Genomic DNA, 24,858 nt, shown 5'->3' with positions numbered 1-24,858 from the left:
TGGGACTGAAGAAAAAAACACAGACTTAAGCATAACAGGATAATGAGATCCCCATCCCTTCTCCCATGCTCTGTTGTCGTATAGAAGACTCAGGGCTTTATAAATGATCTCTTCAGTTCATTAGTGGGTAGATTTTCTGGCAGAAACATGGTGGAATGGTGGACAATGGCTGTGAAGTTTTCTACCAGGAAATCTGAGTCAGTGTTTCAGGCATGTATCAGGATGGCCTTGAATTAGACTGTTTGTTGATAATCCCAGCCACTGCTGCAGCCCATACTGTGAGGACTTGGGGCTGTACTGCAGTGTGTAAATGAACAGGGCAACTCTTACTGGGACTAATGACACAAGCAAATGCTATTCAGTCAGGGCCCTGGTTTCTTACTAGCAGTGTGATATAACCTGATGTTCATTGCTCTTCTGGGAGGGAGGGGAGAAGAAGCCTTTGGAATGAATCTCTGTAGTGCTAACAACTGGAATTTGGCTGGATTTGCTTTTCATAGCATCTGTGTTAAAAAAGCAAGGACATGACTTTATCCATCCATTCTGATTACAACTAAAAGATAGATGTGTTATAGATAGAATTATATAGAGTATTATATAAGTATATAGATAGAATCAGCAAGTAGCTACAAAAATTGTGATCACTTAGGTTGGCTTTTGCTTGTTGAGTTTTTGGGGTTTTTTTTGGTTGATTGGTTTCTTTTTGTTTTGTTTGTAAAGAAGCAAAATATAGGCATTTGTCAAGAGTTTTAGTTTTCATTCTCTGGGAATTATAAATATATTAAAAAAAAAAAATTTGCAGATGCTTAATCCTGATGCTGGATTTGCTGGATTAGTCACCTTTTCTGCATGCTTAAAAAGAGATATGTAAAATGGCATGGTTTTCAAGGATGGAGACTGTCCACTGCACAGATTTGTTTCTGAAAACCCTACTTATGCTACAATTTGTAGCTTTTTCTGTAATATTTTGTTTTCATGTTGCTGAAAAAAGAACCTTAGAGGATGTGCTGCAGAGACATTTGCTGTGTCTCTCATTAAAGGTGTCTGAGGTTCATGACCAGAAAACAAAAAATTGAACACTCCATATCTTTTAAGAAGGGCTATTTAGTGGTTAAATTAGCTCCTATCAAAAGTGTGCAATGTGCAGTCAGCCATCTACTTATGTGTGTATGGACACGGACACTACCTCAAACTCAACTGGACACTACCTCAAAAAAGAACATGCTTCTGAAGCACTCCAGAGCATCTCTTCTGATAAGCCAATTTATGTATCCACCATGGAGTTTGAATATTTCTGTCAGAGCCACTGAGATCAAGATTTGCTCTCCAGGAAGAAATGTCTGAAAGGAAGGATCCTTTCTGCTATTTCAGTAGTTGGCTTGGACAGAAAAGCTTAAATAAAGATATGCCTGCATGTAGTTTTGCTATTCCTGTTGACCCTGGCTTTTCTTATGTGCAATAGCCCAGGGCCAGGTGGAAAGAACTGCCGTGGAGCCAGTGTGGAGCACACCGTGTGTGAGAACTTGCCCTGCCCCAAAGGTGTGCCAAGCTTCAGAGACCAGCAGTGCCAGGCCCATGACAGATACACCAATAAGAAAAAAAGCCTCCTGACAGCTGTTGTCGTTGATGGTAAGTTTTTCAGCTTCCTCTGCATTTTCATCTGCTATACCCCCAGTTTCCTGTAAGAAAGCTGTAGAATGTTCCCCTTAGCTGCATCTGAAAGATGAATTGCAATTACTTGTTGCTGCCATGCTGTTCCTCTAGCTTTCTTAACAGAAACTGTCAGTCCTTTATACACCTTGGAAGAGAAGGTACTTGAACTAGATACCCAGTATGAGCAGGCAAATATTCATGTAGAGATTCATGTAGAGAGCATTCCATTGCTTAGTTGCTGTTGCCTCACACATTTGTTTGTGCTGCTCATAAAGACACATGTATTCTTTTTTTCCAGATAAACCATGTGAGCTTTTCTGCTCTCCACTGGGGAAGGATTCCCCTGTGCTGGTGACAGATAGAGTCCTTGATGGTACTCCATGTGGGCCTTATGAGACTGACCTCTGTGTACATGGCAAGTGCCAGGTGGAGTAGCTTTCTCATTTTGTTTTTAATATTATGTATAATCTGGGGTAGCTATATATGTCCTAGAAGAGCAGATATCTGTGTGAGTGGCTGGGCAGCCCTCTCTGAGGTGAGAGAGTGACCCTGTTTTGTAATACCCACTGCAAGTGCTCTGCAACTCTGTCTTTTATGGAGCACTGTGATAAATGCCTGTGGTATGAAAATATTACTGAACAGCTGGGAACATTCAATGATCATATTTGCTCATGTATAGTCATCAGATGGCTTGGGTGGGAAGGGGCTTCTGTGAGAGAAGAAGATGGGAGTGGAAATCTGTGCTTAACTTCTCCATTTCTGCTATTTGAGGAATTGCTGAAAAAATACTGATGCTGAAAATAGGAGTGAAAGTCATTACTATCCTGTTGTAAGTGTTGTGTTAACAGCATTATGATGCTTTTCATCTCTGTCTGGGGCCTGTGTAGAAATACTGAGGAAGCTTTTTGATATTACTTGCTTTTTGGCTCTTGGAGCTGCATAAACCTGGGGCTTCCTCTGTGCATCCTATATCCATGTGATTTTTCATTTTATTACTAGATAGTGCCAGGGTGATTTTCTGACCTTGTTGCCCACCAAAAATGTTTGAAAGGCTGTTTCCTCTGCAGTAAGGAAAAAGTTCCCTTCCTCTTACAAACTCAGGTATAAAGCTCCAAGCAATAGACAGAATTAGGTTTACAAGAACAGATCCAGCAGTCTGGAGCATGACCAGGTTTTTTTTTTTTTTTTTGCCTCTCATCTGTGTTGTCTCATGCTCAGGTTGCAGAGAGAGCAAACGTGGAAGATGGTAGGATAGACCTCCTTCTGCTGTCCTCTATGAAATGTTAGTACCTGCATGGATTGGCCAAATCCTGAGGATGCTAATCTCCTTTTATCTCTGGTCAGATGGGAATGGAAATAAAGAGGGCTCTGTCCAAATTCTTGATTTCTGTGAGCAGTAATTAAGAACTAGTTGTTCTATTGCTAGTAGGCTGTAGATGAACATAATATTGACATGGGTATGAGAGAGGCCTCGGGGACATAATGCAGTCTTACTAATAGTAATGTGACGAAGTAAGTGAAAAGGCTTTGTCTGGATTGAGTTTTGCACTGCTGAAATAGACACTTCCCACTGTTTCCTGCCAACATAGCTGCTGAAGGGGCATGTTTAATTCAGCCCTTATAATTTATTCAGATGAAGAATCAGAACAACAGCAAGTTGTTGGGGAGCCAGCATAGGTTTGATTCTTTAAATGTTCTTTAATAAAAAATGCCTTGCACAGAGCCAGGTTCATGGTGCATCCCAAGTTACTTAATTTTTCCCTGTTTTCAGCTGTATCTTAAAAAAAAAAAAACCTGAAAAATCCATTAATAATCTTTTATAGTAAGGCCAGCTGTGCACCTCCAGCTGTGTGCCATTGACCATTATGCTGGGCTGGCCAGCTTTACTGCTCCAAATGTTCAGATCAGCCACAAATGGTAAATCAGACATTATGGCAATGTATATTTTCTTCTTCCAGTGAACAGCAGTAGCCAGCTCCCCTCCAAATGAAAACCTTTATGAGCCCAGAACTTTGGAGGTACATCACGGAAAGCAAATTGTGCTCTTAACTTGGGGGCAACTGCCTTCAACTGTTCCGAGAGGTGATGACAGCTGCAGAACATTCAGTCCATTTGCATCTGGCTGGGAGAAAATGCAAAACGATCAATTCAAGCCGAGTAGTTTTGAAAGTCTTATGAAGTCATTTATAATAATCTTCTGCCTTATATGCAGTCTAGTGCTGAGAATCACCATGTGTGACTATGTACCTCATTTGCCATAGATGCTTGTCAAACTAGCTGTCTATTAAATGAATTTAATCATCATATTCATTTAATTACTCTTGTTTTTTTCCCCAATGTAGACAAAGCCTTGCAACAAGCATGGCAGGAGGTCTGGAATACAGAATAAGTGCTGAAATCAGAGGGTGGTATTGCTGTTATTTATTTTCTTGTGTAATCTTGTGCAGTTAGAGGCTCTCAAAGGCAGGAATGATACATTGCCAGAGTAACAGGCTTATTAGCAGTATCCATTGCTTGTGAATCATAGAATCATAGAATGGCCTGGCAATGCAATAGCTCTCTTCCCTTTAGCAGTGTTTGCTCCTACATGCATTGTTGATGGAAAAAGGAATTCAGTTTGTCTTTGCTATGTTCATCTATTCTTTCAAGGAGAGTAGGGTTTTGAGAAGGGAAGCAGGAACAGGATCTTTGATCCTCAACATACCCTAACTGGAGTTGCACATTAAAGGGTGTAGAGTCTTTCTTTCATTGTATGTTATGAACTTCTTACAGCTTCATTTTAAAGCCATGAGCTGAGCTCCAGTCTAAACAGTGTGAATTAAATTTTTTTTGTGTAAGCCACACTGTCTCTGAAGCAAAATCATGGTAAGCAGCAATATTTACCACTTACACCTGAAGGCAGCTGGATTGAGTAAACCTGGTTAATACTATGGTCATTCAGAGAGGCAATAGAACAGAGCAAAGTCAGCCCTAAATTTAGCACAGAAATTCCTAAGTCACCTCTATTTTTCTATAATTTTGCTCTTTGTCTTTGAGATAAATCCTGAGCTCCTTATTCAGTTTTATCCTGTCTTTGTTTATTAGAGTTGCCTTTCAGGATGAGCATTTTGTTCATGATAGTTGTAGAAGTGTGCCAGCATGAAGACAAGATAAAAGCTGTGTAAGAGCTTCAGGAGTTGGTGTGAAAAAATTGAGGATAGTCTTATAAAGTTATGCCATTAGAAGAGATACTGCTGAATAAAAGTAAATGCACTTATCTTCTGGTACACAATGCAGTGTTAGTATAGGTTTTTGATCTTTTCTTTCTGAAATGCACACTGCCTTCTAGCAAGGAGAATTTATTTTCTCCTGGAGTTGGAAGATCTGTAACAGGTTGGAGAACTCTGTAGTCTCTCTCTCTTGTGTTCTTTCATGGTTTTCTTTCTCTAGTATGGACATTACAGTGTTGGTGAAGATAAGGTAATACAGTCCAAACTGCACCCCAGATTGCTTTTATCTTCTCCTGTTTTTCTCCAAGTGGCTTTCAGAGAGATTTCCTGGGGTTTCTGTTTTTTTCCTCCAGGCTATTCAGTGCACATTTCATGAGACAGCATTCATGGAAACTGTGTGCTCTCTTCATTCTGTTATGCTGCTTATGCTAGAAGCAAGCTGCTGACTGAAATAGAGCTAAAAAAAGGTGTTAGATGCCACTAAAAAGTGTTGCAAAGACTGCTGTTGTGATGCACATGACTTTGTGCTGGCTGTTTTCAAAGGATTATTCAGAGACTCATGATAGCATAAGAACTTTCCAGTGGAGACTACAGATTGTGCTTCAGGATGTAATCTGAGGTCCTGTACAGCAGAATCTGGCTAGAGATCAAAGGCAGTCTTTGTGATTTAATAACATAAAAGGTGAAGATGTTTTGACTCTCTCTAGAGTTTTCTCATTAATGTTTTGCTATGTCATGGCTACTTTTAGCTTGCTAGTGAATCTACAGTCCATTTAATGTTGACAAGCTACACATTAGGCTGTTCTGGCACAGTAAAAATGCTATAGAATGACTGTCTTCCAAAAGTGACTGTAATGCAGTCTGAAAGACGAGCATAAGTTTGAAAATGGACACGTTTTTTGCAGTCTTTGCAGATTGGGTGGACAGAGTGTCAGGAGAGGGCCACAAGTGGCAGAGGATAAATTGCAGTTGTCTGCTGGACCTATTGTTGGCAAATGCTTTTCCAACATACTTAGTACCCATGTTCTGCATTTGATTGATGCATGCAGTTCTGGCTTTGCCTCCTCATCTGATGATTTTCCATGTATTATTCATATTCCTGCATTATGAACTGTGGTACAAGATGTTCCAGACTGAGTAGCTTGTCTTCATACAGCTTGGCTCTGTGCTGTACTTCGATAAATCATTTGGTATTGCTCACAAAGTGTAGGAAGGGATTATTTGAGCTATAGATACCTACTGTATAATTGCTTTTTTCTCAGTTCCTATATCTATACCAGTGTAATCGTAGAAAGACTGCTGAGGGTTTGGTGAGTAGGGCACAGCAACAAAATGTTATCTTCTACTTTGCTAGTTTTTCATGTACTTTACAGGGGGATATGAAAAACCATGCTGTTTTCCCACTCTTTTTCTTCTGTGTTATCCCATGCAGACCGTATAATAGCCAATTCATTGTTAAATACCTTGGAGACTTGACTTTGTTCTTGTAGCTTTAGCAGTCAAGAATTGAACAGAAAGGAGGCTGTATGTATCATACATTGCTAAATATATATTATTTTCTCATTCAGAACTGACATGATAGATGCCGCTTTTAAAGAATGAGTGGTTGATGTAAAATCCTTTGGTATTTGCAGCCTGTTGATATTTGTACAAACCAGGGCAGAGGGGAGGTAGATTCAGGTTTGAGGCGTCCATTCAGATGAACCTGATGTAGAAGGATCAGAAAAGGATTGCTACAGAAAATGGCCAAAAACCAGAAGCGAAATAGTTCCTGGGATGGGAAAATTCTCTGGGCAGGAAAGTGCTTTGTATTACTTTTATGCTCACTCATGTAGTCTGCTTTGATGCCAAAACACAGGGATTATTGACATATAAGCCTTCAAGCTTTGTATGTGGAAAAGTAGTTATCAGGAATAACTTTGTGTAGCATTATCATGAACTGCTAAGAGATCTAAGCACAAACTCAGTGGGCATCACTGTGTGTCTAATGTGGATAAGATAACAGCATAAAATAAGTAGTGCATATCTCCTGTTCTAGAAGCACTGCTCTGATTCAGATAAAATCCAGGACAATGTTTTCAAAACTAACTTTTGTATAGGCTCCAGTCTGTAACACAAAATCTGTTGTGGAACAGAAAGAGAAGCAATTTAGAGATGAACTGCTTTACTAGGGTTCTATGCTCACTCTCTTGTACAAATCCTGACAGATACCCATAAATTCTCCACAAATGATGTTTAAAACAAAGAAACAAAAAATTCTCTCTTACCTTGAAATCTGAATATAGTTGCTCAGATATGTACATTCCTGTTTCATGTAGTCCATCCCTTGAGGTATCAACAGACACTGGATACTCTGGACAAAAAGTTGGCAGTGCAGATGAATCTGTCATAACCACCATGCTCTGTACATGATTAATTTGTAAAATGGCACATGTTGCATCAATATTTATATTTGATCCATTGAGGCAGCTAGCTAGTTCACCATATGGGAAGCATTACAGTTTTGTGAGCCTACAATGTCATTTCTTACAGAGGGTGGGTGTATATAACAAAAATAATTGTGTTTATGTAGCAAAACATATTCACACAGGCTGTATCAATTGAGTTTTTGCACAGCCATTCACAATACAAATAAAAATATCATTAAAATATCCAAGCAGTACAGAAAATAGTTCACACAGAAGAGCCCAGATGATGTGCGTTCAAGAGGAGGAGTTTTCCTATGCTGGAGCCAGCAATGACTGAAGCTGGAAATACCACCCAACAAGCAGTATTTTCAGATGTTTAATTACAAAAATAAGAAGGGGAAGGGAGAGAAGGAAGGGTGGACTGAGGTATCATCTCAGAGAGAATGAATTTCAGGCTTTTGGCTCAGTGAACATGCAATTACCTGCCAATTTAAAGGTCAGTCAATAGTCACAAAACATGATGTCAGAGTAGGAGACTGCCTGGGTTGAAAATCCTTAAGAAATCTGTGGATACAGTTATCACTGTCAGTGCTAAGTAGTTGAAGCCTGAAAAATCTATCTTGAAATTTTCTGCCAGCACTTCATATTTTAATATGGGCAAGGGGTTGGCTTTGGTTTAAAATCTGTTTCCTCTTTGTCTAATGCTGATTTTAGCAGTGCTACAGCACTTTCAACAGCTAGCACAGGCAGGAACTAGAACTCTTAGGTGATACCAGCATCTTCACCTTTGCTGAAGTTAAGGATGTCACTGTCCAAGTCCATGTTGGACAGTACAGAAAATTTTGTGAGTCCAAGGACGTGGCTGGCCATGGTGGGTACCCACACAAACTCCTAGTAGCAAATGGTGGCTATACCAGGCTAGCTGTTCATCTTTCATTCTTCCTTTTGAATATAGTAGAGCTCCAAGTCCCCTGCTCATTCCTGAATGGATCATCTTGGTAGAAAAAGAAAAATGCTTCTCTTCTTACCAGTCTATTTAAGGCTGCTGAAACTGGAAGTATCCAACCAGTGCTGGGTATACTTGTTCATGGATTCGATCTGCTAACCTGCAGGATAACTCTTGGGTCTGAAAGCACACCAGATGCTATTTGCAAGGTCTGTTTTTCCTCAGGGTGTAAAGTTTCCCCTTTCTGCTCTTCTGCTTCTTATTTAAAAAAAAAAAAAAAAAAAAAAAATCACCTTACCTTGTTGAGTATGCTGGACTGAACAGCAAGCAGTTAGAGGTGATAAAGATCTAGCACGAACTACTTAGGATTCAAGGCATAGTTTCTGCACTATGAACACTTGAGTTTTCAGCAGTGTAACTTGCCCTTTTCATGCTGTTTATTAATCCCTCACATTTTTGAAAACCTGCAGATTGAGAAAGTCTATATCCATTTAAATGATTAACCATGTAATACATACAGCATGTAGTGTAATCTCAGTGAAAAGCTGATAATGTACAGACTTGAGAGATCCTCTCCCAGGTCTGGTGGGGCTCAGGCTTTAGCCTCTGGCCCCTAGAGCTGGAGTGTCAGCAACTTTCTCCCCTAGAGAGAGGCTGGACATCTCTCTCAAGAGAAATAACCAAGGACTGCTGTCAGATGCTTCCCTCCCAGGTAGTGTGGATTCAGTGCTTTCCCTGTCCTCAGAGAGGATCTCTCAAAGTGTGTCAGTGACTTATGTGGAAAGAAAAGGCTTATCTTGAGCCCCAGTGTCAAAATAAGGGGTCTTGCTCTTTCAGAGGCTTGCAGTAGTTTATGTTAACCAGGAAGCTGCAGCATAAATGCAAAGCATGTGGTTGCTGACTCCCTATTCTCTGCATGCCTCCATTACAGTCCTATAGACTCCTCCTGTAGAACTGGGAATAAGTGCGGTTCAACACTCATTATATTCCTTTTATTCATTTGTGTGCTCACATAGTGCTAATAACAATGCAGTACAATAAAAGATAGCACAAGAGCCTTAAATTAAACACAGCCTTTCCAGTATCTCAGCAGGGTGGCAGTCAGGCATGTATTTCCAGCTGCCTTTCAGCAAGCCCATTAATAAATCATACTTATTTTCCTGGAAGGAGAACAGCTGGGACATCCTTCTGTTTTGGGGCAGAATCATATTCAATATCCTACAATTATTTGTTGGACATGGGTGTGAAGAACTGCCCTAAGAACTGGAACTGCTCAGTCATCATCTTCAACTTGACTTAATGCCCACTTACACAAGGTTTTCTGTAGTCCTTGTCCAACAACTTACGTGTTCTACTTAATGAGCTTGTATGAGCTTGTGTATGTTTATGTATGTAAGAATGATGATCCTTTCTGAGCTTTTATCTGTATGTAATGATTTGTGTTGACAAACAGTGCATCAGATTGTGTCTGAATGCTGGCCATCTTTGATCCCCGAAATACATCTGGACTTAGGCAGTGGCCCATGACTTCTGAAATATGGAGAATGTTTTAGTTCAGGTCCAAATCACTTTGCTTACGTGCAGGCAGCCTCAAAAGAAAGAAAGAAAAAAACAAACATCTGGAGTTCTCTTAGTGTTTCTCTGCTTACCCTGTTTTTCAAAACGTTGGTTATGCTGTGGGTGTTCCCTGAGATCTCTCTCCAACTGGTTTTATTATAAGATAAGGAAGGGAGAGACATGACAGCCTTGTTCAAATAAGGGTTGTTAATGACAATTCTGCTAACTCATTTGTCAAGGAACTGTTTGTCTACAAAGAATGAATTTTCACCTTATAGTAGAATCTCTGCTAATAACTTGCATAATTAGAACTCTTATGTCAGTAAAAGTTCATGTATTGAGTGAATTACTGATGATTCTGAGACTTACAAGGATAGCCTACAAAGAGGAGGGGAATCAACTCTTTGAAAGGGTGAGTGACAGCAGGACAAGGGGAAATGGTTTTAAGCTGAGGGAAGGGAGATATAGGTTGGATGTCAGGGGGAAATTCTTTACGGAGAGAGTGGTGAGGTACTGGAACAGGCTGCCCAGGGAGGTTGTGGATGCCCCGTCCCTGGAGGTGTTCAAAGCCAGATTGGATGGGGCCCTGGGCAGTCTGGTCTAGCATTAGGTGGAATGGTGGTGGCCCTGCATGTGGCAGGGGGGTTGGAGATTCATGATCCTTGAGGTCCCTTCCAACCCTGGCAATTCTGTAATTCTGTGATTCTGTGATTCTGTGAAACACAATTCACACAGACTAATCATGATGTTAATATGATGTCTGTAATTTAATCTTATTGCCTTCTAGATCTACAAATGTGCAGTAGTCACTATCACAACCTTTCAATGGTTTGTGAGTAAATAAGCTTACTGTGGCAATCTTTGTAGCCCCAGGGGGAATACTGTGACTGTTCAGGTAATACCTGTCTGTGAAGCAAGGCTGCTTCAGAGATTTTTGTTGGTAACTGTTTCGGTAGAAATAGAAAAGTATGAAAATACCACTTGAAATGAAGTTTTAGGTGGAATCATTTACTTTTTTTTTTTTTTTAACAAAGGAATGTCAAAGATCAGTACAGACAGTACAAGCATCTGGGAATATTAGTAATTGCATAAGAAATCATGTGGTACCTACTAGCCATATAGAAACCTGCCTTGCTTCCACTGAAGTGATTTTGCATTGCGGGTACCTTGAGCTGTTTGATTGGTGAGACCTTTTTTCAGGTAGTGCAGATGTGCAATCGAGTCTGAGCACACTGAAACTTATAATGGCACTCTAAAATTTTGTGAGGTGAAGATCTAGCACCAAGATTTCGGTTACTTGGGTTAACTTCCATGTAAGTGAGTCATGTTTTTCTCTAAGCTAAGTATCAAAGTAGTGGTCCTTATCTCTGGGATGCTTTTAGTTCCTCACATAGAAATTGCTATACAAACATGGAGCATCATTGTAATCTTTCATGTTTTTGAAGCAAGTTAGAGTAGGTTAGTGTGAAATATATAAGTGCTAGTGTTTGTGGAAAGTCTCTTTAGTAATGTCTTGTGAATCAAAATACATGCTCCTAGTGTTAGGGAAGGAGCTTGCTAAATTACCAACTCAACGCTGTTCCAAATGAGTGCTCAGTTGATTCACAGCATTCTCTTCCTGTCCATATTATCAGTCAGGTGTCTGTCTTCGTCTTCACATCAATGTTTAGAGATACTTTAACCTTGCAAGCAAAATAATGGGGATCTCTGATTGTTGTCATTAGAAAATTGGCTGCGATGGAATCATTGGCTCAGCTGCCAAAGAGGATCGCTGTGGAATCTGCAGTGGTGATGGCAAAACCTGTAAAGTGGTGAAAGGCGACTTCAACCACACGAAGGGCATGGGTGAGTAACCCTCAGCAGCATTTCAGTAGAGTGCAGGTTCTCTTAACTGATTGAGGAGAGTTAAAGAGAGGCAATAATAGCTCTTCTAGGATAGCATTTAATACAAGATAGAAGAGGCAACTGTTCTCTAAAATTGCATGGGGTTTTTTATGTACGAGAACACAAAAACTTAGTAATGTTCATGACATCCTACTCTTGCAGACAGTATGTAGGGATCTAACTCTCCTGTGTTCTCTGAATTTTCTCACTTTCAACCAGTTGTGCTGCCAGAAAATGTTCTGTAAAAGTGTGTGATGAGGAACCACTAAAAAGACATGCAAGAATGAGAATATTGGCTTGTCCCTAGTCCTGCTTATGAGGAACTAAGTATACAAGGATAGATGGTCAGGATTCAGTCTTATGATTTGCTGAGCCTCTTTTTAGATGGTGAGTTGGGATTGCTGAGAACTAGTCAGGATCAGACATGATGGAGTTGTGCGGTTTCCAAAATGTTTTTCATTTAGAACAACAAAATCTAGCTAGGAACACCAAGCACTCAGTTCAGTGATGATACTCTCTCTGTCTGCTTCTTATTCAGTTGTACAGATACCAGATACCAGCCATTTCCTCTGTCTGAAATTCAGAATGAAGTTGTATTTCTCATTTTGAATACTACTGGGGCTGTTGATTTTTAAATAACAGATAAAATCATAGTATATTCTCCAGTGGAGGGAAGTCTGATTTCAGCACCATCTTTGAGCTCTTTGGGAGCTCTGAATGATGCTCATTGTATGCTACAATGATTTATTCTATAATCAGTATATCTCAGCTAAATAAAAAAGACCTCCCCTCTGAATATTATTACTGAAACCCTGCCAGCAACAGCATCCAGTGTAAGATAAAAGAGCTTCTGGTCAGACTGAAGACTTTCCCCTCTCTTGTTAAACGTTAATGTATATACAGCTTGGTGTCTGAATTAGTCTTTGTTCCAGAGTTTCTTTTCTGCACTTCTAAGAAATGTGTTATCACTCAACCTTATCAGGCAAAGGGAGGGAAAGTCAGGCTCAGGACTTGCAAGCTCCTTCAGTAGGAAGGAATTGTCCAGAAAAAGTGATTTCACATTCAGTAAATGCAGAATTGCCATTTTTCTATGTAAAAATACATTCAAAATGTGCTACTCCAGGACAGCACAGTAAAGCACTTAGAAATAAATTTCACTTAAGCACACACTTCAATTCTGTTAAATTACTGAAGCAGCGTAAGTGCTTAGTAGCTTCCCTGAATCAAGGTCTCAGCACTGAGTTCTGAGTCTCTAATTTTGAACACTGACATTTTCCTCTGTCCCCTGTTCCTCATTTGTGAGGTGCAGGTAGGATTTCCCACCTCTGCCATGTGTTTCTGGAGCACACTTGTGTTGTTGCATTGCTAGGCCAACCTGCTGAATGATTTTCTGAATTATTGCCGTTGACTCTTTTGAACAAGTTATTTTTCACCTTTTTTCACCTTTTGTCAAAGCATTTGCATTTGATGGAAATTACTGAAGAATTTTCTCATTTCAGTTGTAAAAATTACATTGCTTTGTGGGAAGAGCTTTAAAATCCATCCATAAAGTGCCAAAAAGTTTTCTAGATTGGGAATCATCTTTGCTTTTTATTTTGTAAAAGAAAACAACCATTTACACTTTTTTAATTAGTCAGTTATTGTTTTCCTGCTGTGGGGTTTCTTCTATGTTAAATACCGAAAATAGATTTTCACTTACAATTCCCAGCCCCAACTCTGCAAGCATTTTATGCACTGTAAGTTATTTCCATAAATTTATATTTGTAAATTAATGTTTTGCAGAATCAGGTCCTCAGATTAACTTACTGAATCCCATGCAGTAAGCAGTGTTAGATCTAAGGCATCATGCCTGAACAAAAAAATGATCTTTTTTCTTTAAATCAGCACTTCAGCAAATATGTACAAAAAAGTCTGATGTTCTTTTGGTCGAACAAGGATACACAATATGAATTCAGGTTTCAAATTTGCAAATGATTGCACAGGTCAGTGACAAATGCCCATAAGCTTGCTGCTGTCCAAGTGAAGGCCAACACACTGTGTGAAGTATGCTACTTTAGTATTTAGGAAGAGAATAACCTTCAAATATCAATATACTGATTGTTTTGGAGTGGTATCTGTTTTGTGAATTGCAGCTGCTACCTTCAACCATATCCTCAGCAGCTGTACGTGTGGAACTCCACTGACTGTAGGGTTGGTCCCTATGTTTCCTGTGATTGCAAATTATGTTATCAAACCCTGTTAACTGAACTAAACACATGCCAACTCATTTCTGTTTCTTAGTAACCAATAGTCATTGTAAGAAGGTTTCCACATGTGTGATGGCAAAGGCAAAGTCTGTTCCCAAGTGTTTCTCGTGTAAGATTCTTGAATGCTGTTTGCAGTGTCAGTGGGTGTTGGTGACATCCTTTGGTGTTGGTCCTTTGTCGTCTTTTGGTTGAATTAAATGGGGAGATTGGTATCAAAAGCCATGGATAAACTTCAAGACCTTTTACCAGTTGGTTTGTTTTTTAAAGATACTAACCACAGATTGTTCCCTTTTAGCAAATCTACCTGTATGAGATTTTTTTCATTAATGAAGTGACAAATACTGAGCCACATTTTTATTTATTTTTACTACCTTACTGTCCCATATTTTATAAGATTTTGCTATCCCAGTAGAACATTATAGTGGAACATTCAAAATGCCTCACAGGAGGTCCAGCAGTACAAAACTTATTGCCCATGTTTCAGAGTGATCCAACTGTAAATGGATTCCACTTCTTTCTTGGGTAAGAGATCAAAAGCCTGCATTTGTGATGCTAAATGTCACATACACTGCAGTGCACCTGGCTGTCTTCAGTAGGGCAGCGGAATGCACTGTTTTGAACAGAGGTTCACTTCTGTCTGGCACCATTCCCTGCACCTAATTCTATGAGATAACTATTAGATAATAATACAGACAGATTTGTTCTCAAGTGCATCTCTGTCCCTCTAAAAGGGACCTAGAACTAGAGGTCAGTTCTTTGGCTCGTGTTTGTTAGGTGGCTGATCTGTCTTACAGACTCCCTTGCATCTGTTTCTGCTGATTTTTTTCTCAGGCACATCAAGATTGGAACCCTTTGCTTGTGATCCTAAGGAATGACTCTAGTTATTTGGATATTTTCTTTTTAATTAAGAAGCATAATGTTATGATACATGCCAATTGTATCATTTAATTGAAGAGATGACTAGTGCATCTTTGCTAGCAATTTCTATTTTATGATAATGAAAAAGCAGGCCTTTTATTTTGTACTTTATTTTTCCGGCACACGTTTAAAGGAAAGAAAGGAAATTTGGACAGTGGTGCTGTAGTGCCGGCTTGTAGCTTTATATAATGCAAGAATTTATTTTCTTTTCAATAGGATAAACTTCAAAATGATGAGAAAAATAGTGCCCCAGCAGTAACCCTTGGGGTTTCTTACAAGAGTTTAAGCTGAACATGCAAGTTAAATTCTAGCAGCCAATGCTGAAGTAATGGTAGGAGGCTTTGAAGTCTATCCATGGCTCCCCGATGAAATTATTTTCATCCAAACAAGCTATCCCATGGCTGGAAGTGGACAGGCGCTGATGAAGGAATTACTCTCAAGATAATAGCAGGAGGGAATCATCACAGCTGCTCAGAAAATGAACGTACGGTTAGCACTGGACATATTTGCACACCACTGCAAAAACTACCACTCAGTAAAATGTGCAAGGTGGGAAGGGCAATGGAAACTAAAACGCATAGCTGGTACTCATCCCTAAAATACTGGGGGAGCTCTGCTGACCATGACCAGCAGGTAGACAGTGAAGTTCAATTTCTGTAGCTTCCTCCCTGAGATCTTTGTTCTAAGTACTTTCATGATATTTGATAATGGGCAGAGAACAGTTGGTTTTGTCATATGTAGTCATCACGTGTGTACAGGGATAAGATATGAAGGTACAATGCCTGGAGATCAGTACTTTCAGCCATGGGATAATTTCTCCTTTACTTCAGAAGTCTGTCTTTTTGTGAGATGTCAACGGGAAACTAGTTTTGCAGTAGATCAGTGATGTTCTGAAGTTCATACTAAACTTTTTCTTCATTCTGGGAATAATAACAGTGGCTAACAATGGATTTCCCTGTGTGAACTGCTTTCCTCTTGCAAATCTCTCCAGCATTTAAATGAAGATACAGTAGCCACTGTTCACATATTAATCTCCTTGATGACAAAGCCACCTCTTTGTTCTGGTGTCTCTCCTAATACGAGTTACACCATGTAATTTGTATCTAGGATTTGCTTCAATCACGGTCTTAAATTCCTGAGACACTGATGTAATGCAGATTGTCCAGAAAGATTGGTGTGTGCCAAAGTAACTGTTCCCAAGGTGGAATATACTGCATACAGCACTATAAATTATCAAATAATGAAGTTCTCCTGTTGTACTTTCAAAGCTTCATCTTAACAGGCTGATTTATGGGTGAAATTACTACAAATATTGCCTGATAGTTGCCAAATCTCATCAGTCTTTAACCAATTCCTCATTTAAAGAACTTTAAGCCCAACCTTGCAAACTTTGGCATTGCAGACAATTATCCTAACAGATCTTCAAGACTCCTTGACTCTAAGCCAACTCTTGAGACTTTTTTGTCTTACTAGCTAACACTTGATAATCTTTCTGGCAATCTGCAGTGATAGTTTGCTTAGTAATATGTGTCTGGAAAACAATGGAGTTGTTTTCTGGTGCAGTTATCTCAGAGACCTGGATTATTATGTGACCAGCAGTGTCACTATAGCTCTGAGGTTCAGATTGAAACGGTGGAAGTGATCTGAACTTGTAGCTGGGATGAATTTGCATGGATGGTATATAGTATATTTGCAATAAGATTTGACCCCTAACTCACAATGTTACTAAAAGTAATGACTGAAAGTGTCAAGATTCTTCTTTTGGTACATGCCCAAGAATTCTGCTTCATCTCTGTAAGAACTCATCAGATTCATACAATTGCAAATTGGTTCACATTTCACTAAAGGAAAAGTAAGAGTCGGCAGTCAGATTTCTGCCCCATGATCTCAGTGAGTTAACACAGTATGTTTCTTCTTATTCAGGAGCTGTTGAATACAACCCTCCAAAGCCATCAGTCAGGATAAGAAATTACATGAGGAGAAAAATCTGGTGTAAGACCAAAGTAAACAGTTTCCAGAACTAATACCCTATTAATAGCTTATATTCCACTATTTACCATTGTAAAAAGTAACATAAAAGTCAGCTTTTTCACATGGTGTTTCTCTCGTGACACAGTGATGAAATGAGAGTATATTTATGGCACTGTGGAGCTTCAAGCACGGCTCCACAGCTTGCTCACACCCTAAAGCAGTGACACTTCTGGCTTTACCAGGTCAGGGAACAGACCCAGAGTTCACTGAAGTCAGTGGCAGGCTTTCCACTATGTTCTGTGTAACTTTGCATTTAGCCCTTGCAAGATTTGGCTCTAGGCATTCATATCTGGAAAACAATTTAAAATATAAGTAAATAGTACCCTTGTAGATACATTACATTACCTGAAACTTGGGCATGTTCCAAACTGGCTTCCTAACAGGGGTGTTCAGATGTGTCATAGGGCCTATTTTCCTGTGATTATGAATCACGTCTTTGCTGTGTGCTCATGTCTGGTGGTAATTCTCCATCGGGTTTATATGCAGATGCATGGGGAGCACTGGGGATGTTTGATCTCTGGAACACTCTGCTTTGACTGTAATTTGGTATCTCAGCTGATGAAAAAACAACTCCTGGAAATAACTAGAGTAAAATCCAACATCTGTTTGCTTTGATTTTATAACAGATTTCCGTATTGCATTTAAGAGCTCACCCTGGAAGTTAAGATTGTTCCCAGTGAAGCCTACTCTGTACTCACAGATGGGAAGCCACTGCTTTGACCTCTCTGACCAGATATGGTTTGCAGCTCTGCTGTCCCTCTTTCTGTTTTTCCTGCAAGGGCTGACTATTGCTGAGATATCCTGAGAGAAGTAAGGAGGAAAAAGTGCAAAAAAGACTGAACTGAAGGGCCAAATGATGTGTGATTCACATAAAACAATCAGGGAAAGAGGAACTGAGTCTAGCCCAAATCATCTATCCATCCAATGACCCTCAAAACCCAAGGCCTTACTGATAGGACAACAGAGGCTGGACATTCTGCTTGTTCAGAGAGATAGAAACAAATCTGCAGTCTGAGATCTAAAATCCCCATCTACCTCACTCCATGTCATTGTGGCAAGTGAATGATTTAGTTCTGAGATGCATGTAGTTGTCAGCATCCTTCATTAAGGCTTCTCATATCAGTGCAGGAGAAGCATGGCCTTCTGACTGCACTTGTCCCTAAAATAGCTTCCCAAACACTGCCATTAGAGGAGCCACTTCTCCAACCTATTACTCTAGCCAGTCCTGATTTCCATAAAGGCAGGGCTGACACAGGAGAGCTTCATACACCCCTGTATAAAGCCAAGAAAAAAAAAAGGGGTGGGGGGGGGTGGAAGGAGGTAAGAAGACATGCAGAATAAGCTCCTTAATGTTTAAAAGAAAAGGGAGAGCAATAATCCAAAAGACGTGCCAAGTAAATACATTGCAGTGTCAACTGGGTGGCCAATTAGAAGGAATCAAATCATGGTTGTGATGAGATTAGTGTCATTTACAGGGATCTGATTCAGAGTCCAGTGAAGCCAGTGGAAAATATCTCCATGACTCCCAGGCCATTGAAACGGGGTCTTATGTTTCTCAGCTTTTTAGTTTAAAGGCACCACTTCCACCCCATGGAACAAGTACGTAACTCCACATGACTCTGTGGTGGGTGAAAATAAGCTACATTTCTTTCTAGCTCCTTATTATTTTTACTATTATTCTGTTAGTGAAAAGTAGTATAATTACATCATATTACTGAATGAAGCATGAAGAGGCCAAGAGTTTCAGAAAGATAAAAGCCGAGAGAATTCCATAAAAATATGATGGGGTGCTGTAAAAACTTCCCTACCATGTCAGATGGTCTAATTTGGCATGTGCTTCTGCTGGCAGCATTTAGAGGTGGTCTCTCCTTGACTAACCTTCAGTTCTGCTGTTGCATTAAATCTGAGTTGTAGAATTCTGTTTAGCAGCCTAGTACAAGGAGCCCATTAACCATTATAATCTCCAGAACATTTTCATAAAGTGCAAGTGAAAACAAATTTCTTTTTCCCCAGTTGTCCCACTAATTCCTTCTGTTTAGTTTTAGCATCATCCAAATGTTTTATGGAACAGAGTTCTCTCAGATACTGATCCCTTGAGCAGGGTTTTTCCTGTTGATGCTGTTGTTTTTAAGAGGAGACAACAGGAGCATCCATCAGAAACTTCATTTCACGTTAAAAATATCTGGTTTGTGATGTGGAGTGTTGCTTCTGACAGTGTCAGTTTCCATCAGCTCTGTAACAGTCTTCATGCATCCCTGTCAGTACTGCAGGAGAGCCAGAGTGATTCAGAGAGTGCAAACATAATTAGGCCCAAGCACAAGCCTTAAGTTGCAATTAGCCATCATACGTGCATTTCTGTCCCTCTTCTCAGGATGAAATGATTAATCATAGCCATGCAAGTCACAGCAGTGAAACTTGGCTGCCAAAGCAGAAATCTCATTTGAAGTTTCCCCACCCATTCCCCAGCACGGGCAGGAGTTGATTTTTTCATGGTGTGAGATACTGAATCATTGATGCTTCTGCCTGTCTGTGAGGTGTTCTCATCCTCCTGCCTTTTTCTTGCTGTAGGTTACATCGAAGCAGCTGTGATCCCTGCAGGTGCCCGACGGATCAGAGTGGTTGAGGACAAACCTGCTCACAGTTTTCTGGGTAAAAGGACAAAAAAAATGTTTTGATTCAAACTCAGCTTTGTTCTCTGTTAAAATGGCCTTTCTCTTGAATTACTTTTAAGATAATAGGTTTGTTGTTGTCTCTGAGTGGCTGTGTTTCATTCTTGATTCAATCTTTCCTTTTGCATCTTGATTTCATGATATTTGCTTGATATGATACAGCATGACGCTTCCCAGCCTGAAGGACCAGAAAATACATTTATATAGACTGAAGGATTTTTATGCAGCACTTGGCACTGTGATAGACATGGCTGCTAGGAGCACATTGCACTTTGTGGAGGAGTGGGAAAGAGAACAGTACATTTTAAGAATCAAGCAGCAGAGATGCAGACAGGAAGGCTCCTAGCTCAGACTGGAACAGAGGCAGGACAGGGCACCTGAGGTTGCCTGCACCATTTCCTGCAGCTGTGTACAAGACCTGATTCTGCATTCTGAGGTAGGCTACTTGCAGCCTTTTGTCCATTGCCTCTATTTTCTCAAGCTGACAGTAAGTGTAATCTCATTCTGCATTCCTCTAGAGAGGAACAGGTTTCATCATCTGTTTTTGCTGGGGAACAAAGTCTGACCCTGAGTGAGGGCTCAGACTTGTATGTAAGGTTGTTTTAAAGCAGAGTTTATCAGTAAAGCTGTCCAGTTACTAATCATGCAGATTAAGGATTGGAAGGGCATTTGTAAAATCAGTCAGCTGTACATCTGTGAGTTTGGTCTTCTGCCTCTATCTCCAGTGGTAGTGGTGTTTCTTTCCATGTTGATAACGTGTAATAGATGAAGTACTTTATCTCCAATCTACTTCTAGGGAAACTAAGTCTTCTAAGTCATAGGTAAGCTAATGCCCTATTACCTTGAATCCCCACAGGAAATCTGTCTCATAGCAGGGAGTTGAAAGAAGGTTGCCAAGGTACAGAAGAACACACAACACATTGAAACATCCTTTTCACACTTGGAGCTGTATGACCATGCTTAAGTAGGGGGTTTCTGCTGTCTCTTAAATTCTTCATGCTCTTATTGGAGCTATGTTTGGAATTTTCTTTTATCCTTTTCTTCTCCCACACCTCCTCCTATGTTTAGTGGATTTTTGCATTTTATAGATACCTGCATTGTCAAACCTCAGCTCTTCTTGATTTTGATGAGCTCATTACAAAAGCCTTCCCTATCAAACAGTGTTTCAGTGCTTCCACAACCTGTTGTTCTTGTTGCAGTGGTTGGAACAGATGCATGTTCCAGCTGTCACTTAGCGTGGAAAGTATTAAGTACTGTTTCTTGTGCATGTTCTAGTTCTCTCAAAGTGAGCTTAGAGTGGAGACACTGTGAGGTTTTAGGGTAGAAAAGTATTCTGAAAGATGGAATTCCTTCCAGGGATAGATCAGTGCTGTTATTAGAAAATCTGACAGCATCGCAGAGCTTGTTGCCCTCCCATTTTACAAATGGGAAAGTTTGCTCATGGCTATGTTGGTGTCAGCAGCAAAGCTTGTACTAGGACCTTTTGTTTCTGACTTCCATGTATTTTGTTTATAATCCTCTCCTTTGCAGCCAAGAGATGTCAAAATCCAGTAGCAGGATATTGAAAGCTGCTAAAAACATTTACGTACTGATTGTATGTTAGGATTTCAGATCCAGGGCTGCTGGTTCTATGTCATGAAATCCATCAAAGCTGACAAAATCAATAGGGAAGATGCTTTTATTCACTTCAATTCAGATTCAGAGGAAAGAAAGAGGACAAATCATGTCATTCAACTGCCCTTGGGTCAAAATATTGGCATTTGTACTGCTTCTTGGTAGGAAGCATATATTCCTGCTGCTAATATTTCTACTAATGCTGCAGCCAGCTTGCTGGGAGAGGATTACGCCTACACGTAAGATGTTTGACATAGCAAAGCACTGGTGGAACAATGAGTGCCAGTGTTTCATTGGGCTTTCCAAATACTCTGTCTTCTGGAAGTCAATCTTTTTGTTTGTCTTTGTGGGATTTATGCAGGTTGTCAGAGGTTTGGGCTTTGGCAGATAACTGCAACACTGAGAACCTTATGTGGAGCTAGCCCTTCGTTGTGACCACATAACCTTGACTTAAGCAGGTATTTCTCCATCAGATGGTGAAGATTAGGATTGTATATATTTGAGAGTGGGACTTGGCCCCTGTATGCATCTCATAAAGACAGATAAAAGTTCTACAGTTCTTAGACCAAGAATTGAATCAAATAAATGGTAATCTGATCATTTTAAAGTTCTGAATGCTTTCTGCTCTTTAGTTCTCAGTCAGGAGAACCAATCTGAGCTTTTCAGAGTTTTATCTGGAACACTGGACACAAAGAAAAGATCCGCAATATCTTGCTAACCTCAGCTGAAGAGTAGCAGCAGGAGAGGTTCCAAAAAAGATGACCAGTGAAACGAAGGTCCAGTCATTCAAATAGCCTAGGAATGAATAGTAAATCCAGGTTTGAGCATGGAAGGATTTTCTGTTTTGATTATGCTGTCAATATTGAGCCGAATCAGACCCTATTTCAACTCAGAACGGGGTACAGTGCTTTGGAATTGAGCCCAGCATAATTTGAAATCATTATTCCATGTGCTGGGAGCAGAGCCTGAAGAATTTCCCTCCACCTACAGGCAACCCACGCTGGCTGGCTTGGCTGGCTGTAATGCTTAGAAACCACCTTGAACAGGAAATGCCTTGGCAGTGTGTGTCCACAGACTGGGAAGCAAGGTGGAGGGACCCAAAGTGGAAATAAAGATCTGACAAGATGCCAGGTTTAGAAATAGATTGGTCAGTTCTTGTTTTTGAGCCAACAAGTAAAGAAGTTATGGGTTGTTGCTGGGGTTCTTTTTCTCTCATGATCTTCAGTGGTACAGCTTTTGAGCCAGGAAACAGCTTAGAGGTGTATGAGTGAATGCTTGCTACCACCTAAATACACCCACATTGAAGAGAAAGAGCTGTGTTTTGTAGCCCTAGTTGAGGCATGGAGTCCCAGGAGAAATACAAATATTCAGTAAGAGTAAAAGGTTGTATTCAGCACTGTGCATTAGTACCTAGGCAGAGACTTGCAATACATGGGCTTGCAGTAGTTGTTTCTGGCAACAGCCAACGGAGAAATAGCAGTACCCTGAATTGATATAGCTATCAATTATATATAGCTAAATTGATCCTTACTGATGGAGCACCTGCATGGAGTGAATACAAACAGCAGTGAAAACACTGGCTCAAATACTCTGTGCAGTCTCCTATGTAACTCCTACAATTCCCAAGAAGTACCTTTTGGGCTGTTTCCTTCTACTCAATCATCTGGGGAACAGTGCCTGCAACAATCAAAACCAAGCCTTTCTTAGAAGAGAGATCCACAAATATTAAACATTTTTCTTTTTTATCAGCAAGCTGCCTTCCTTTGATGAGCTAGAGCCAAAGCATAGTTTGTTATTCAAGCTCTTGTGTGCTCTTGTGAGCGTGTGCCGTGATATTTTTACTAGTCAGCCATACTGCAGTGGAGATAGTTACATCTTATCCACAGCTTTGATTTGTCATGTTCACAGCTCCTCAAGCCCAGTGTGATGGCTGCTTTGATCAGCCTGAAAGCCAGTAGGCTTTGGCAGAGGAAAACAATCCTTCTTTGGAATTCTGTCTGAAGTTTGCAGAAGGCACTTTATAGATTGGAGAGCAAAGCAGGATAGAAGTAAGCTGCAGAGAGAGTTGCATTGCCATAGCATAGCAGGAAATCATCAAACTCATTTCTTAGCCTGCAGAGCAGGGGTCTGTGTGTGTACTGCTTGTTGGGAAGGGACTATGGAAAGTATTGACCTTTGCTAGGAGTTGTTTGGGAGAAATCAAGCTGACTTGGCTACAAGTCAAAAATGTCAGGGATCATTTTGATGGGACAGATGACAATGCTCAGGTGCCTGGAAAACATATATGTGTGCCATACTTGGAACAGCATGAATAAGCTGAAATGGTTTCCCCATTCTGAAGTCGTACTTTTGGGGTGGCCTCTCCGGGTTCTGTGGTGCCAGGCACTCGTGCTTTTGAGCCAAGGTGAACAATCTTCAGGAAGTCCCTTACAGGGAAAACTAACAGATTTCTATTGTCTTAAACATCGTTCAGGGAAGGTCCTTCATGTCTTAAGGCAGTTTTCATTGTAGAATCCATATAAAAGATGTTAGAAAAGGCCAACCAGAATAAAAGGAAGGTCTTTGTAGAATGATCCAGTATCACTACGGACACTCCCCACTGTAGATTAGACCAAACTGATAACTCAGGTGTGTTGTGCATTGGACAGGAAGTCCAGCTCCTGGTCTTCTAAGCAAAATAGTGTATTATATGTGGCCTATGTGCAGCTGGAAGGATTTGCTGGCTTTAGGAACTTGATCCAAAGGGATGACAATGGGAGATTTTCCTATTGCCATTTAAAAAGGCTTTAAATCAGCTTCTTTTACCTCCTGACAATATACTCAGTAAAATGAAAGCCAAAGTTGTATTTTTTACTGGAAGGGAATAAAAATAGGCTTGAAATGCTGGAGGTTAAGAAAACACCATTTTAAAGGCTTAGCCAAAGGACACAGTTAACCTTGAACTAAGGAAGCCCAGTAACTGAAAAACACATAGACTATTCTATCTGGTGTCACAGCAAATTCAATCATAATATGCTGATTTCCACAAAGGGCATTGGGACTCTCTCTGTTGCAGGATGGTCTGCCAATTTTCTCTTTCCTCAGTGCATCACACAGACATCTGAATAACTCTGCTTCCACTGTAACATAGATAACAGAGAAATCCCTAAATGAACTTACACTGACGACTCACAGTAAGATTATGTCCATATGGCTGGAGTTCCTTTGAGTGTTCAGAGAATATCAGTGTTGCTGATGCAGTAGATTGTTCTGGAAGGAAGGGCACAACACTGCAAGTATCTTTCCTTTTTGGTAATCATCTTACAGGGCTTCCTTCCTTATCCTTACTGATGCACAGAGGCACTTCTTCTAACATGTCTAGCAATTTGGTCTGTGTGTCCAAATTTATGGTACTGTCCATTTTTCTAAGATTAAATTATGAGATTTGAGAATAATGTGTAAAGTGACTTAAGTATTATTTTTCAATATATAAGGTACACCAGTCACATTTATTTTATATATACGCGTCCGTGCTCAATTGTGTAACCTTTTGACTAATAATGAGATTATTCCAGCAAGACTTACAGCTCTAAGTAATTTTCTTTAATTATGCTGTCTGTTCCCAATCTGTATTCTGCTTAGCTTGGGATGGCAAATGGCTCAGTAAGTTCTGCACTTTCCTAGCCACTCCTGCTTGGCAGTTCTTGCTTGTTAATACAGGGCTCTAGTGCTTTAGTCATACTT

The 24,858-nt window shown here is 40.1% G+C and overlaps 1 protein-coding gene across 10 annotated transcripts in view; it reads left to right on the top strand.

Annotated features, from left to right (window-relative positions):
- Window positions 1-24,858, top strand: part of ADAMTS17 (ADAM metallopeptidase with thrombospondin type 1 motif 17) — a 176,864-nt gene that overhangs the window by 99,837 nt on the left and 52,169 nt on the right. For 8 of the 10 annotated variants that reach the window (XM_090149089.1, XM_090149084.1, XM_090149088.1 and 5 more), the window contains 5 exons: window positions 1,463-1,629; window positions 1,952-2,079; window positions 11,498-11,618; window positions 13,938-14,012; window positions 19,421-19,501. In XM_090149089.1, coding sequence (XP_090005215.1) covers window positions 1,463-1,629; window positions 1,952-2,079; window positions 11,498-11,618; window positions 13,938-14,012; window positions 19,421-19,501 — 572 coding nt within the window. Of the gene's footprint in view, window positions 1-1,462; window positions 1,630-1,951; window positions 2,080-11,497; window positions 11,619-13,937; window positions 14,013-16,744; window positions 16,814-19,420; window positions 19,502-24,858 lie in introns of all 10 variants that reach the window. The other 2 variants (XM_090149085.1, XM_090149086.1) reach the window with 2 other exon arrangements.

This window comes from Phasianus colchicus, chromosome 12 (genome assembly GCF_987193195.1).
Source record: "Phasianus colchicus chromosome 12, bPhaCol1.hap1.1, whole genome shotgun sequence".
Lineage (NCBI taxonomy): Eukaryota > Metazoa > Chordata > Aves > Galliformes > Phasianidae > Phasianus > Phasianus colchicus.
Note: the sequence above shows the minus strand (reverse complement) of the source record. Positions and strands in the feature narration are given on the sequence as shown.